At 38.6% G+C, this 17,006-nt stretch overlaps 1 protein-coding gene across 1 annotated transcript in view; it reads right to left on the minus strand.

Moving 5' to 3' along the window:
* The window catches only part of LOC121877179 (proteasome assembly chaperone 2-like), a 75,986-nt gene that overhangs the window by 26,559 nt on the left and 32,421 nt on the right, over positions 1-17,006 (minus strand). Inside the window, exon 4 of the mRNA XM_042382821.1 lies at positions 10,101-10,279. Coding sequence (XP_042238755.1) covers positions 10,101-10,279 — 179 coding nt within the window. The remainder of the gene's footprint in view (positions 1-10,100; positions 10,280-17,006) is intronic.

Raw genomic sequence — 17,006 nt, forward strand, 5'->3', positions numbered from 1 at the left:
GGGGAATACAGTGCACAAATTCTCAAGAAATCATTCATTACCACAACTGATATACAGTACAGTAAGGTCTTGTATTTCGCAAGTAATATACAGTAAGATCTCATATTAAGCGCAATTTCATTTCGTGAGCACTACCTAATGTAACCAAGTCTTATATTTGGTGTAAAATATCGTGAGTTTCGCGAGATCCAGCAAGCTAAATGCTGGCCACCGTCTTGAATGACATCACAGCCCTCATACCAGTTACAGTCATTTCTGCTACAACGTGTATTTTGTCAACGCGAATTGGTTGTAACGCGATTGATGAATAGGGAAACACAGTTTGTAAACCGCAAACGTTTGCATACGAATGTTGGCTATAGCGCGATTCCATCCTCGACGTTTTAAGCGTGGAGCGCAATTATGCAATGTTTACAGTTCATGTTCGACATCACATTCAATTGATTCGTGTCTTTTGTTTATGAAGTGTTTTTTGAGAGGTACTCTGTAAAATTCGTTTTTTTTTTTTTTAAATTTAGATGTTACCCATAAATACTGTATGAAATGAATAAGTAAAACCGACCCTCCTTCCATTGGATGGTGAGATCTTCCAACATAGGACTTCAAACACATCTAACGAAGCCCGTGTTGACGTCAGTGCTCGAGGATTCTGGACGCGGGGACAGCGAGCTTTCTTCGACATCAGGATTTTTGATCCCATGGCTGCATGTCACCGTAACCTAGCTCTCGATGCTGCACAAAGGAGGAACGAGAACGACAAGATAAGGGCATATGGGGAGAGAATCCAAAACGTTGATCAAGGCAGCTTCACTCCTCTAGTGTTCACAACCTCTGGTGGGATGGGACCAAGTGCAAGATGTTTCTACGCCAGACTCGCAGAGGTGATCTCCGAACAGAAGCAGCAGCCCAGAAGTTCTGTTACAGCCTGGATGAGATGTCGACTGTCTTTCTCTCTCCTTCGGTCGGCTTTGCTCTGCCTCAGGGGAACGAGAGCTTCTGCCCCAATTCCGACAACTGCTGCAGATATCGACTATGAGGCAACAGTCACTGAATGCTGCATAGATCTGCGGCTCAACTAATTTAACACAGATAGGATAGCTACATATGTATTAGGATATTTAATATTAAGGTAATTAAATGGTGGCGAAGGTGTGGCTAAATAAGTGATGCTTATATTCAAATTAATTGCTAACTTACAAGAACTCTAGCAATACTGTACAAGTTATATTCTCGTAAGTCAAGTCAGTGAAATTTTATGAGCATTAATATATCTTCTGGCGGGGGGGGGTTAAAAGTGACCGCACCACGGGTTGTGCCACTGTTTGTCTACTCTTCATGATACAATATTGTTTAATTGTTTTTCATTAATTAGTACAGATACCTTACTGTAATAATGTGTGATTATTAATACATGTACCCTTCATATACAATACACTACAGTACTATGTATATACCTCATAGGTAAAAAATAATGCCATTCAAAACTTATTTAGGTCATAAGATCCACTTATCCCCATCCCAACACTGGGTGACCTGACGTTACAAAGGTCAGGTTAGTAACGTGACCCAATACTCTCCCACCCAACCTTCATTGCAAGTGTTAAGACATGATTAGTTATGTATTACAGTCATTTGAGTGAAGTGTGTAACAGACACATAACAATCGCCCAAGCGACTAACAAGCCGATCAGTGTTGAAGATAAAAGAAACAGTTCTGTTCACGCCTGTATCATATAGAGCTTTTGTTTTTTTAATATATTTATTTAAACAAACTTATAGATGAAGTATTGAGGATTATTTTGATAAAAATAAATGGTGTGTCTAACAAAATTAGAACTGATTTTACTGACTCCGGTATCAACATTTCTTACTTAAAAAAAAAAAAAGTATGGAATTCCCATCTCTCTATCACAATTTGCCACGCTTAAGTGAGGAAGGGGTAAGGGGGGGGGGGTGGGGTTAGTGGGCATGCGACCCTCCCCGCCCAAAAAGGTCCATCTACCACACTCTTCAGCCACACCCCACCATCACAGCCTCCAACACCACTCACATAACCCTAACAAGGGAATTAAGACAGCAGACATAAGGAGTGAGGGTCTTATTGTGTGACAAATTTATGTGTGTGACTGCGAGTTAAATATCAGCTGTTGGGGAGTGCTTGCCAACACCCATTTTCACAACACCCATTTTCACTCCACCTCTCTAATTACCCACACCGCTCTTCTTTCTCACTTAATATTTTAAAATGTCATGTAATGTAATGTTGAAGGGATACAACTTTGCTCATTTATACTTATACTTATCACAATCTCTCTAAAAATACTTTAGGTTTCGTGTTTATTCAATACATCTTCAGGTCATGAGACCCACTAATCCCTGGCCAAGAATGGGTGACCTGACATTCCATCAGTAGGTCAGTAATATGAGACCACTAATCCCACACCCTACCTCCACTTGACAATGCATCAGGTCAGGTACACGAGACCCACTAATCCCCCACAGCTCCATGGGAGTGGAAAATACCAGTCTTTGCTGTAACACACAGTTTCATTAACGCCCATATCATATAGATTTTTAATTTTCAAATATATTTATTTTACTGGATTATTATAGTAAAGAAATGGAGGTTCTAACTTAATTAGAACTGCATTTACGGACTCCGGTAGCTTAGACTTAAAAAACATCCCCAGCACCCAGAAACATTCTGGGGAAGTGGGCTAGTGTCTGTGTGTGCAAGATGTGTTGTTTAGACACTCAGAAACTTTTCCCAGTAACAGGTATATATTCCGGGGATAAGAAACTTTCCAGGTTTGAGAAAGCCGTTTGGTTAGCCAGAAATCTCTCATCCCCAGGAGCTCTGCACCAACTGTTCCGGCTAACAGGGATAGCACTGTATAGTGGTCCCTCGATTAACGAACACAATTGGTTCCACAGAGTCGTTTGTTAACCAAAAATTTTGTTAACTGAATCTATTATTTCAATGGAATATTGGGTAATTGGTTCCAACACACAGAAAAAGTACATACAAAGTAAAGCCAAAAAATGCGTACGGTAGTCAGAAACAATCCTAAAAATCCCCTAAATTGCCCTTAAATTACTATACTGTATATATAGTCTCTGTGATATTATATAAGATAAAAACTTAAAGCCTACTGTATAACCACCAAACCCTGGCTGGGACGGGGGGTTGACAGTGACATGTTTGACAGTTGGCGCTGAAGGTCTAGTGAAGTATTTATTTGTTTATTTTTGTCTTTTAGATTCAGTTTTTGTTTTTTGCTTACAAAATGTCACAGAAGTGACCGGGGAGAATATAATTTACATTGCTGGAATTCTTATAAGACAGTGATTAATTTGAATATAATCATGCTATAGTTTGCACAAGACAAAAATTTTAGTAATCATTTAGTACATTATTTTGAGTACATGTACAGTACAGCTTTGCCCTTAGGACAGTGTGTCCATGTAAATGAGTAAAAATAAATGAATAAAGTTATATACAGTATATCGAGCCAAAAATATTAATTGAAAAACTTTATGTAGACAGAGCTTGGATGGCTAAATTTTAGAATGACCAATAATTTTAATATAAAAAATGCAAAAATATTCAAGAACACAACTTTCTTGATATTTATTCCACTGGAAACGAATGTAAACATTGAACCAATTACTGTGTTGGCGGACTAGCTGATCAGCTGATCGGCTGATGTGCACAACAAAGCATGTTTCTCCTAAGGCTTTTATTAATCACAGTTTTGTTCGTGAATGGAACTGAAAATCCTTATGGGAGCTAATTCGTTAACAGAAATTTCGTTAATTGAACCGTTCGTTAATCGAGGGACCACTGTATTACTAATTACGCAATCAAAATACGTCAGCAGACAGCCATAGGCAACAGCTTTCCTCAGGAATTTTTCTGAATATTTTTGTAATTTTCCAATTTTCATTGTATTTTCAGCAGGACGCTCCCCTTAATATCATTGGGTGGAAACAATGGGTGTTAGGTGATAAGTACGAATGGCAGTAAGATGGATGTTATGCACATACCTTTCTTTGTACAGTACAATGGTAAATTTCCTGGAAAATATTTACTTATATTATCAGTGATTCTGTACCATAAATTTTCTTTGGGAAGGCATGGCTTCAAGAATTGTACAAAATTGTTTAAAGACTTCAGATTATGAGTGTCATGATTACAGGTGCTCAGCTATGACTGATCATGGCTGAAGATTTTATTTTATTTATTTATTTTCTAATTTTTAATTTTTTTACGGGGAATAGCCCACCCAGGCACAGGTCATCATCGACCCACAACGGGGCCTAGGGAGCAAAAAAATAAAAGTAAAAAGAAAAAAAAATGAAGAGAAAAAGACTATGTTAATCTACACCACAAAGTAGCCAGAACCCAGCTTTTTGAAGCGAGACATTCAAAGAGGATGGAAACACAGAAGAAGGAACAGCATTCTACAGTTTGGCTGTGTGAGGAAAGAGGGATGTACTATCATGGGTTATTCTAGTGTGACCGACGACATCCACACAGAAACAGTGTGCACCGCAGGCAAGAAGAGTGTTACGACATCACTGCCTTACAGGAGGTACACAAGATGCCATATCTACTGAACATTGCCAGTTAAAGTACCTGTATAAGAGAGAGTGAAGCAACATTGCAACGAAGAGAAAGGGAAGAGAGATTATCGACTAAAGGAGGAGAGCTAATACAACAAAATGCCTCTGATTCCACCCTATCTAACAGTTGGACAGAAGAACCACCCTAGATATGAGAAAAGTACCTGTACTCCAAGTTAGGACGTATGAATCCCTTATAAACCTGAAGTAACTGCTCAGGAGTGAAGTAGCTACGGCATCTGTACAGCATTCCCAGCTTTCGGGAGGCAGCTTTAGCAATGTTGTGGATGTGTGGCTTCCATGACATATTAGAAGAAATGGTGAGGCCAAGCATATCTATTTTAAGATTTGGCAAAATGACTGCACCCTGAAATGTGATTGGTGCAAGATCTTCTATTTTGGAAAGTGTAACTGTGTTTTATCACGATTCAATTTGACGCAATTTTTACCTCCCCATTTGGAGATGCTGCAAGATATGCATTGATAGATGAAATGATATCAGCTCTAGAAACAGATCTAGTGTGAGAGTTAGGGGGAAGGGAAAAAATGTGAAGAAGAGTGAAGAGTAGAATCATCAGCATAAGAATGGATAGAATTTGTAGTAGTGTGAAGTAAATCATTGATAAAAAGGAAGAGAGTAGGTGAAAGAACAGAACCCTGTGGAACACTACTATTGGTAGTGGATCAGTTCTCAAGGAAGCTAAAAATTAGAAAACAAAGTGGAGGAGAGAAACTATAAGAGGGAAGTTTAGAAAGCAAAGACTTGTGCCATACCCTGTCAAATGCTTTGGAGATGTTGAGGGCCATGACGAAAGTTTTCCCATAATCCCTAAGAGAGGATGACCAAAGAGGGGTGCAGTAGGAGAGCAGATCACCAGTAGATTTCACCTGGTGAAAGCCATACTGGTAATCCGACAAAAGAGAAAGGCAATCAAAGTGACGGAGAAAATGAGAGTTTAAGATAATTTCAAAAATCTTAAGAGAGGGATGAATTTAGGGCAATGGGGGCGATAGTTAGAGGGATTAGAATGGTCACCCTTTTTCGGAATGGGCTGAACCGAGGCATGCTTCCAAGAAGAAGGAAAATTTGGGTTTTGAGGCAAAGCCAAAAGAGGCGAGTAGGCACAGGGGCCAGAACATGAGGAGGTATTCTGTCTGATCCATGTGCCTTACTCACATCCAAATTGGACAACACACCAGCAACCCTACGAGTGGAGATTATAGGAAAGTGCATAGGTTCAATAGGAGTAGGAGGGGTAGAGTTGGAATCATCTATGTTAGGGTTAGATATAAATAAGGTGCCAAAGAGATTGGCTTTATCAGAGGGAGAGTTGGCTATAGAGTCATCAGGTTGGAAGAGAGGAGGAAAATAGGGAGCACAGATGTTATTACAGATGTTTTTGGTTAAGGACCAGAAGGATTTACTGTATTTTATGGAATATAAGACACACGTTTTTGCCCGAAAAATGGCAAAAAAAAAAATCAACCTGTATCCTATATGTTGTGGGCTCCTGCAAGCTAATGAATCCCCCAGTTGCTGTCTCCAGTAGCTAAATTCTACCTAACCTAATCCCAGAATTAAAAATATGTTATTGCTTACTTAAACACATTATTATTATTTTTAATTGATACATTTTATTGTAAATATAAAAGGTCGATCTAAAACCACTCTGTTCTGTAATGATGAGGATAACCTGAGACTATTAACGACCATATGGCAGACACCCAACTCCTTAAAGGTAGCTAAGCGGTAACCATTTCTGAACTCTTACAAGCATTACAATCTATTAATGCCATACCTGCGAACATTTATTTTTCAATCTACAGTGGGTATGCTATAACGAATCTAATTGGTTCTAGAACCTCGTTCGTTATAGCATTCGTTCGTTATAGGATTAATCCGTTCCAGGCCCGCAAATACAACCACTTAACACTGAAAAAATTCTGTGGAAAATGTAAAAAATACGGTACTTTATATTACCTTAGTGTTGTTCAGCATGCAGGACAGGAGGCAGAGGGGGAGGGGGGAGGAGAGAATTATGGAGAAGAGGTGGAAGGAGAGGAGTCATCCTTCCTTGCCCTTTTTGGTGACTGTCTCACAGGCACTTTGTCTGTAGGTTCTTCTGTTACCCTTTTAAAGGAATCCAGGGTTGGCTGCTTCAACCTTGATTTCTGGACCTTCCAAAAGTAGTTCATAACATTGTCATTAAACACACTGATGGCCTTTTGCACAGAACCAACATCAGGATGATAATCCTCAGCAAGTTTGGACAGTTTGCTCCAGCAAAAAAACGCATCCTTGAGATTTTTGGCTGGAATGATGCGGCTTTCCTCCTTGTCCTCATCCTCCCCTGACTCCTCAGAAGTTAAGCTCTGCTTCAGTGTCTCGTTTTCTTCTTTGTGAAGTTCAAGCAACTCCTCAGTGGACAGTTCCTTACTGTGCTCTTCCACCAACTCCTCAACATCATCATCATCCACTTCCAGGCCCATGGAATTGCCCAGAGACACAATTTCATGAACAACAGCCTCTTCTTCTAACTCTTCGAAGCCTTCAAAGTCTCTTTGAAGCACACATTCAGGCCACAATGGCCTCCAAGCAGCACAAAGACACCTCACAGTAACCTCTTTCCAGGCTGAGGTAATTAAAAAAACAGCATCTGCTATATTGAAGTGACTCTTCCAAAATTCCTTCAAACTAACATCACTGGAAGAAGTGGACGCAAAACATTTTCTAAACAGTGCCTTTGTGTACAGCTTCTAAAAGTTAGATATTACCTGTTGATCCATGGGCTGGATGAGAGGTGTTGTGTTGGGTGGCAAGAAGTGCACAGTGATGAAGTTGAACTCCTCTGGCAATTCAACCATCATATTAGGAGGGTGGGCTGGTGCATTGTCCATCACCAACAAAGCTTTCAGTGGAAGATTATTCTCCCCGAGGTATTCCCGAACACTGGGTCCAAACACCTCAATCACCCACTCAAGAGAATAAATTCCTGGTCACCCAAGCCTTTGGGTTTGACCGCCACATAACACCAAGGCAGGTCTTCCTAATATTTTTGAAAGCTCTGGGGTTTTCTGCATGGTACACAAGGAGTGGCTTTATTTTGCAGTCACCAGAATCATTAGCACAAAGAAGGAGGGTAAGCCTGTCTTTCATTGGCTTATGGCCAGAAGTTTCCTCCTTGGTAATTTATGTACGGCAAGGCATTTTTTTCCAAAAAAGTCCAGTTTCATCACAGTTGAATACTTGCTGAGAAACAAAGCCTCCCTCTTTAATCACATTCAAAAAAATGTCATGGTGTTCCTTAGCTGCTTCCTTATCTGCACTAGCAGCATCACCATGTTTCACAACACTATGTAATTTATTTCTCCTTCTGAAACCAGTAAACCACCCCTTGGTACCCCTAAACACTGGCACATCACTATCACTTGCACTGGGAGTCTTGGCTATAAGGTCCTCAAACAATTGTCTGGCCTTCTCACAAATTTTAGCTTCACTAATGTTATCACCTGCCATTTCTTTCTCCTTTATCCACACTAAGAGTAAATTTTCTGTCTCCTCAATCACATTACACCTTGCTTTGCTAAGTCTAGAGATTCCCTTAGCCACTTGCACAGTTTTCAACTCCTCTTTATTTTCTAAAATCGTACATATAGTCGATTTAGCCATCCCATACTCATCACTAAGTTTTGCAATGCTTGTTCCATCCTCACGTTTCTTTATGATTTCTTTCTTAGTTTCAAGAGTTATAAGCTTTCTCACTCGCTTTGGACGATTCATTGTTACAATTGTACACTTGTATAACAAAATATTTATACAAATAACTCTATTTCCACATCAAAAGACGAAATTTCAACAATAACAGTGGTGCACTGGCTACACAATGAGACAAAGATGGCGCCTGACGCTCTTGTTGTGGGTCGCGGTACAACAATATTCATGCGCCAGGCGAAATAGTCCCGTATTCATCCGCATTCGTTATAGCATTCTCAATTTTATAAGTAAAACCGTTCGTTATAGGAATATTCGTAGTAGGATCCGTTCGTTATAGCATACCCCATTACAAATAACTGATACAAAGGAAGATTTACAGATAACTTTCTTTTCACATTTGCATCTGTTAACATCGCTGGTAGCATTGTAGCCAGGTTAGACCCGTCTCTGTAACCAGGATACTGGGCCAAGCTGTTGTTTTCCAACTCGTATTTTTGGGTATATATACGTAACTCTCTTCATTTATTTTTACTGATATACATGCACACACCATCCTACATACATATTGTGAAAAAAGTAAAAGAAATTATTGTCCTAAGGGCAAACACATAAAAGGAATATACATTTCTTTGCACACGAGTTAGTTGGCTTAGTGGAGGAGGGGGAGGACGGCTGGGCGGTTGGTGGTGGTGGGGGGAGCGTTGTTAGGGAATCAGCGGAGGTGGAGTCGCTGTTACTATGATAAAAAGGGAGTAAAGATAGACAGTATTGTATATGCAGAAGGCGACTGCATTAAACTTTCATTTGGCTTTTATTTTCTGGTTTGGAAATTGAGTATTTTTTGTTGTAACCTATTTATTGGTATTATTTTTAATTATTCTTCACATTTACTGGTACGTACTGTATATATTGTTTTAAGAAAACTATGGATACAGGAGGAAAATACAAAAAAAAAGTTTTGCTCCTAAATACTCCCTGCTAAAATAGGGGGTGCGTCTTATACATGTATGGCCGTGCGTCCAATATGCTTTAAAATATGGTAATATAAGAAGAGTTTGTCAGGTCAGCGGACTTTCTTTTTATAAAATCTGCTTGGCCGTACGAAGAATAGCCTTACAATGATTCCTAAAAGTAATGAAAGGAGTGACTAACAGGAGAAGGAAATAATTTCATAACTTGATACGCCCTATCTCTCTCCCTACATGCAAGAGAACAGGAGCGATCATACCATGATTGTACAATAAAGTGAAAGTTTTGGTAGAAGATGAGAAAAATGCGCTCATACCATCCAGTATAACCCCAGCAAAGCTGTCAGCACATACCAAGGCATCCCGAGTGGAAAAGCAATATTCATCCTAGGGAAAATGTGGCCTCCGATAGTACCAAAATTGGCATTTAGAGGGGGTGGGGAAGGTGGTAAATTCTACACACTTATCATTCACTATTTTAAAATGCAATTTCTTTTATACTTATTATTCACTTATTAAATATTATTGTAGCATTACTTGTTTATTTATTAAATTTATTCACTGTGGTGTGCCAAATTTGTATATTGTACAAAGAAATCCATAACCTATAGGGCATTAAGCCAAGTGTAGCTTAGGTTATTGTAAAATTAGTTATCAACATTCTATTCAACAGGAATTTATCAGAAATGTCTGACAAAGTCCTGATCTCAAGGTTGCTGGATAAAAGAGGGTCAACCTGTTGTACAGGTACTGTACAGTTCAGTACTTTATAACCACAAGACTGTACTAACTTGAGGATTTCTACATCTTTCTGTGGCACCTTAGAGGTGAGGTATCGTAGCTGTGAGCCTGTGATTTGATTGTAGTCCCAGCGTTCGCAAGCATTGCAAGAGGCCAGCATCACTATATCATGAATTCCAACTGACTTGCACCAGGATACAAGCTCGGAGAGAAGGCTGTCTCGCTCACTCTGAAAGTTAATGTGTCACAATGATAAGGTAAATGTAATAAGGAAACAGCCTAGAGTGGATTTATGGGGATGAAACCTCCCTGAAATTATAACAATAGCTCTACTCAGTCAAATTCATAATTCTATCTTGATTTTTTCATATGTAGGGATGTACTGTACAGCGAATACATGGGGGTTGGAGATAACGCTGCGTATCTGAACTGTTTAAAGAAAACCAGTTTTGTTATGTTATTACTGCGCTTCAACAACTAAGGTCTTTAAGCGTATAACAGGGTTATTAAAAGAATATTACATCAACAAGAAAAAATATGAAATCAAACTCTCTAGGTTGAAAATCAGACATATAAGTCTGGTTGTCAACAAGAGTTGTGAACGAGATGATTGTTATTTACTGTAAAGTGTTATATGCAAAAAAAAAACCCACAGAATTTGTACACTGTACAGTACTATAAAGATAAAAATAAGAACAAATAAGTGTAGGAGCATATTGTATGTGGAAGACAAATGTTTATCTGGGAGCAGCTGGGAGAGGAGAGGGAGGAGGGGGGGGGGAGCATGGGTGGGTGGCTCCCTCCCCCTAACTCCCACAAGACTTCTTTAACACTTTTTTTGTAATTCCACCACAATTCTCATATAATTTAGGATCATTTGGTGCCAGGTTGATAAAATATTATCCTAAAAGAATCAGCTTTCCTGAAAAAAGAATCCCACACTGAAAAACATGAGTCATTTGTTTACAAAGAACAAACAGCTGATCGGATTACGACAATGTTTGTCTTCAACACTTAGTAAATTAGCACAGGACAGTTGTGTATTTATCATCGCTTAATAAATACTAATGCAGTGTATTTATCACCACTTAATAAATGCTGTGCTATAGTAGTGTATTTATCACCACTTAAATGCTTTGCTATTGTAGTGTATTTACAGAGTTGTAAAGCAACGAAATAAATTTAATAGAGTACAGGTTGACAATCCTTTATCCGAAATCCTTGGGGCCAGAAGCATTTCGGTTTTGGAATTTTTCGGTTTTCAGAATGGTTAGGTTTTTTTTTTTTTTTATATGTGTATTAGCCCACCCAGGCATAGATCACTGACCCACATTGGGGCCTGGGGGTCGAAAATATAATAAAAATAATAATAATAATTCATAGGTCTAGGTCGTGTTTCTCACTTTTGATCTTTTTTCATTCTTGTATTTCCTTACTGTATTATTATTTTATTATTACAGTATTATTGTTATTATTATTATTAATTTTATTATTATATTTTAATATTATTATTATTATTATTGTTATTGTAATCATTATTATTTTATTTTGGTGTATTTTTATTAAAAATTTTATTTACTATGAATAATTATTATTATTATAATTATTATTACTATTACATTTTTGCCCCCCAGGCCCCGATGTGGGTCAGTGATCTGTGCCTGGGTGGGCTAATAATCCCTGTTAAAAAAAAAAAAAAAAAAAAAACCCACAAAAAAACTTTCGGTTTTTAGAGCTTTTCGGTTTTCGGAATTTCGGATAAAGGGTTGTCAACCTGTACTCTACTCAAGTAATATTTTTGGGTATCTACTTTTAAAAAATTACTAAATTTTTTTAGTACTTTTACTTAAGTATGGTTTTCTAATACTTTTACTCTAATACAATTGAAAAAAAATATTGTTACTCGTTATTTGTCCCAAACAAACAAACAAAGAGTTTTAATGTCGGTGGCAAACTAGTCATATATTTTTTAATTAATTGATTAATTATCAACCATAGTAAACGAGTTGTGTGGGTGGAGCCATGAAGGGTATGGTATGGGTGTGGGGAGACACCACACGGTCACATACCTAGAGGTCTCGTGAGGTGACGTCAGGTCAGGTGCGATAAAAGGCAATGTTGTTTAATTTTCGAAATTTAGAGCTGCAGCAATATTTATGTTGAATACTGTACAGTACTAGAAAATACAGTGAAATCTCCGTTAGCGGGAATAATTGGTGCAGAGCACTTCCGGAATGAGAGATTCCGGGTAACAAGATGACTGTCAAAGCTGGGAAAAAATCCCTCATACCTAAAATTTTTCGCGTAACGGAAAAATGTTCTCGGAAGCCCCAGAAATTGCCCATTACATCATCTCTCAAACCCGGAATAATATCCCTCATCCCCAGAATTTTCTGGGTAATGGAAAAATGTTCTCGGAAATTCCAGAAATTGCGCTCATCCCTGGAATTTTTTTGTAATTTTCCGTAAAATGTGCCCCTTCGGAAAATCGTTCCCAAAGCCGGAATTTTCCGGAAAATTCCGGCTTTGGGACTGATTTTCCGAGAAAATTTCAATTCATGCTATTGGAGAGTTCCGGGTTTGAGGATTCCGGCTAATGGAGATATTACTGTAAATTTAAAGTTGAATTTGATGTTACTTTGGTTGATTAATCATGAGTGAGTCTTCATTTGATATCAATGAGGTAACAAAATATTTTTGGTCCAAGTCATGTAAACCAGACATACATCTGTAAAGGGCTTGAAAGTAAAAGAGTTTTTGTTATTTATGAAAATTTAAAACAAAATGAAAGAATTTGTTCTCTTATTTTCATGTTTTCTGTCTGTCTATATTTTTAACATGTTCCATAATATGGGAAATGGAGTAAAATTAGAAGGAGCACATGAAACTAATATAAATGATGTAACTAATATACATTTATATAGGTACTTGCTAGATATAAAAGCTTTGGAGAGGCATCAGAGTTTTGGCTAGATCACCATACTGACATTAATACCTTATACAGGTAAATATGAAATTACAAAGATAAATTTCAAGTAATCAGCCCGATTAATCGGCCAAAAATCTGATTACCGATTAATTGCAAATTGGCCGATTAGCTACCGACTAATCGGTTCAACCCTACTAAATATAAATGACACATAGCATTACACATGTTTATTTGCTAATCTTTCTATTGAGATTAATGAATTACTGATTCTCAAAATTAAGACTGTCCAATCAGGATCTTTTAATACTAAATCTATGCCCAGCATGACCTACTGAAAGAAAATACGTTCAGTCGCTCTTATCTCTACAATCCATCGGAGAGATAGTAAACAGGCTGAAAATATATCCATCTAACAATATGATCACTTTCTTCCTTATGCACACAAGTATCGTCGATGTGGACTTAGGGTCCATAGACATAATGTTGTCTCTGTCCACATTGGGTTAGGATGCAGAACTATCTGGCATGTATCTAGGGCAGGGATGACCCGCACTTCTCTTCATGTAAACTCTGTAACTGTCCCAGTACTAACACCCTTCAACACTATTGCCCTGACTGTCCCACTGTCAGGGACCTCCTACCACAGGTCAAGCCACTAACCATTACTGTATATGTCACCACCTACTTATTTTTAATAATTTAGATATAATTCTTGTATGTTACCCAAACTTTGGTGGTGCTAACTCCCACTCTCCATCTCACAAGTCATAGTGTGTCCTGCGAGACACGATTACCAATGTATTAGTGTCTGACCGCATAGTCTTGTCGCCCCCTAGGGTGTAATAAATTAATCAAATAATAAATAATAAGCCCAGCCTGACTAAACAGATGATCACAAGCAACAGATGCAGATAATGGGGTGTTAAGATTGAGAGATAAGTCACAAAATGTTGGAAAAGACCTTAGTAGCTCCATTCCATCTCCTGGCCATGCCAAGTAGCTATCAAACTCCTTCAGCCACACCCCTCTAATTGGGGTGTGGCTGTCATGATGTCACTTTTCGATTCTAATTGATGAGTGGCTGAATTTTTTGCACCACTTAACATCTAGCGGGTGCTGGGGAAGGGGGGGGGGTAGACAATGGTACTTAGTTATTTAAGCAGAATTTTAAATACTGTGCACTCAGTCTCACACACATGTATAGATACAGGCTTTATATCTAGGACAGCATTATGTAAATTATTTTAGAATCACATCCTCTTTTAAATTTATTTTAGGTACAGGTAATGTTTATGCAAAGAGCACCTGACATCTAACAAGAAAAGCAAGCCCCTGAAGGAAAGGTGGGGGAGAAGAGAGGGGATTCAATGGGGGAGGGTGGGACTGGGATAAGAGGGTAGGCTGGGAGAGGTGGCTGGTGAAGGTGTTAATGGACACAAGAAGATCAAAAGGAAAGTCCAATGTCATGGCCACTGCCACCTGACCTGACCTGATGTCACCTTACCTCACCAGACCTCTACGTATGTGACCATGTGGTGTCTCCCCACACCCATCCTGACTCCACCCACCCAATTATTTTATTATCGTTCATAACTAATTAATTAATTAATTAATTAAAAAATGTATTATTAGTTTACATGTAATGAGTAAAAAAAATTGTTTTTGCAATTGCATTGGAGTAAAAATATTAGAAAACCATACTTAAGTAAAAGTACTAAAAAAATTAAGTACTTTATAAAATGTAAATGCTTGTAATTACAGTAACTTAGTTTTCTTAAGTAGTTATTGTTCTTATACAAAACTATTCCCCAAAAATTCACAAAGGGCCTCTGTTAAAGATATAATGAAATGCCTTGACTTGTTTAAAGATTTTTTCAACACCCGAGGGATTCTCTGCTGAATTTTCTGTATGGGAAAGAAAAAAAGAAACTGGGAGAAAGGTACAGTACAGTATCTCAAAAAAGTACTGTATCTGCCAGGATGGGTCCGATGACTTCTGAAATGCTACATGCAACTCGTGATGTCCCGGGAGGGTTGGTATGTGTGGCTCTGTGGCATACTGATCCTACTACATTTGGTAAGCGAACATCATATTAATTATATACAGTACCAAAGTAAATCCATGTCCCAATATCTATCACCTGTCGTCTCATAATGTTTCACACAGTGTGCGGATAGATACTTTTTAGATATGTACAGTACAGTATAGTCTGGATTTACGCGGTCAACTGAACCCGTGGAGGTCCGCGTAAAACCAGCACTGCATTAATGAAATAACAGAACATGTGGGACCAATTGAAATAGAGACAGGGCCCAGCCCCAAACTCCACTTTTTCCGACACAATACGTACCTTGTAGTCAAAATAACATCTTAATTTTATGATGGTATGCACACACAATTAATAATTAAGAGAAATATCAATAATATTAGGTTTTTTAACACTTACGTTAGTAGAAAATATGGTTGGGCACACAGGGTTGGTTCCGAAGCAGAGGGCAGATTATTGGCCCTCACCTGTATCACTTGTATCAATTGTATCACTATCCATCACAGAGGCTTGCAGGGCCTCTTTGTCAAACCCCTCAAAGTCCATATTCTCACTATCACTATCACTGACTTGGGCCGGCTGTGGTGGGTGGCGGGTGAAGAACTCGGTAATGTTTTGATGACTGGGCGACCTTGTGCGCACCCTGCCCGCGCCGCTTCCCGCGTAAATGACCAAATTTACCGCGTAATTAAAACATTTTATTCTGGCAAGGCACCGCGTAAATGACCAAACGCGTTAACAAAAACCGCGTAAATCCAGACAATACTGTACATGAAAGAACATTAACTTTAAATGCCATAGATACTATACCAACTTTGAATGTAATAAAGATTTTTTTCTCAAATATCAAAGTTCTGACTTTACCTGTTACAACAGCAACAGTAGAGCTCTTTCTCAACCCTAAAGAGGCTGAAAACCCACTTGAGAACTCAACTGGAGAGGAGAGATTAACCAGACTGAACCTCGTCAGTCCACAGGGAACTAGAAATTGACATGCAAAAATGTATTTCAAATTTTGTGAAATATCGCCCAACAGCAAAAATTTTTCCTATAATTTTGCTAGTATAGGTAAACCTTTATTTACGATATCCCAATCTATGACAATTCATGTTAACGCTCGTGATATATTAAGACCACATTTTTACTTGTGTACAAAGAAATGTATACAGTACAGGTAGTCCCCGACTTACGACTGCTTGGACTTACGTCCATCGGTACTTACGACCTGCTCTGACCTTACGACCATCGGTACATACGACCGCGGCAGTCGTAACTAAAAATATTTTCAAATGACGCACGCATTTTCAATACCGAAATGTTTCTGTCCCGGGCGAGAGCGTGGCGGGCTCTGGTCGCCGCGTGGGTACACTCACTCAGTGGAGCGCTTAGTTGGTGTTTAGCTATCGTATCCTATACTGATCGCGCTGTGAACTTTCGTTATTATCGTATTTAATTGACTTTATAATGACTGGAAAGTGTAAAAGTGAGAGTGCTGGTGGTGCTCCAAAGAAAAGGAGACAGGCAATTACTTTTGAGATGAAAATGAAGATAATAACTCAGCATGAGAATGGAAAAACTGTAGCAACAATCTCAAGTGACCTAGGTGTCTCACACTCGACCATATGCACTATTCTGAAGGACAAGGAATGTATTCGTTATGTAGTGAAAGGAACAACACCTATAAAGGAAACTATAATTTCAAAGAAAAGACAAGGTCCTTTTCAAGATATGGAAAAATTATTGGTGATATGGATAGAAGACCAGATACAGAAGCGTGTACCCTTAAGCCTTCTAACCATACAGGCTAAAGCAAGAAGCCTGTTCCAAAGCTTGAAGGAGCAGGCAGGAGATGAATGTGATTAAACCTTTACAGGAAGTTATGGGTGGTTTGATAGATTAAAAAAACGCTACAGTCTACACAATGTTAAGGTGAGTGGAGAGGCAGCTAGTGCCGATGTTGGTGCTGCCAAAGCTTTTAA

Source organism: Homarus americanus, unplaced genomic scaffold (assembly GCF_018991925.1).
Source record: "Homarus americanus isolate GMGI-L3 unplaced genomic scaffold, GMGI_Hamer_2.0 scaffold51859, whole genome shotgun sequence".
NCBI lineage: Eukaryota > Metazoa > Arthropoda > Malacostraca > Decapoda > Nephropidae > Homarus > Homarus americanus.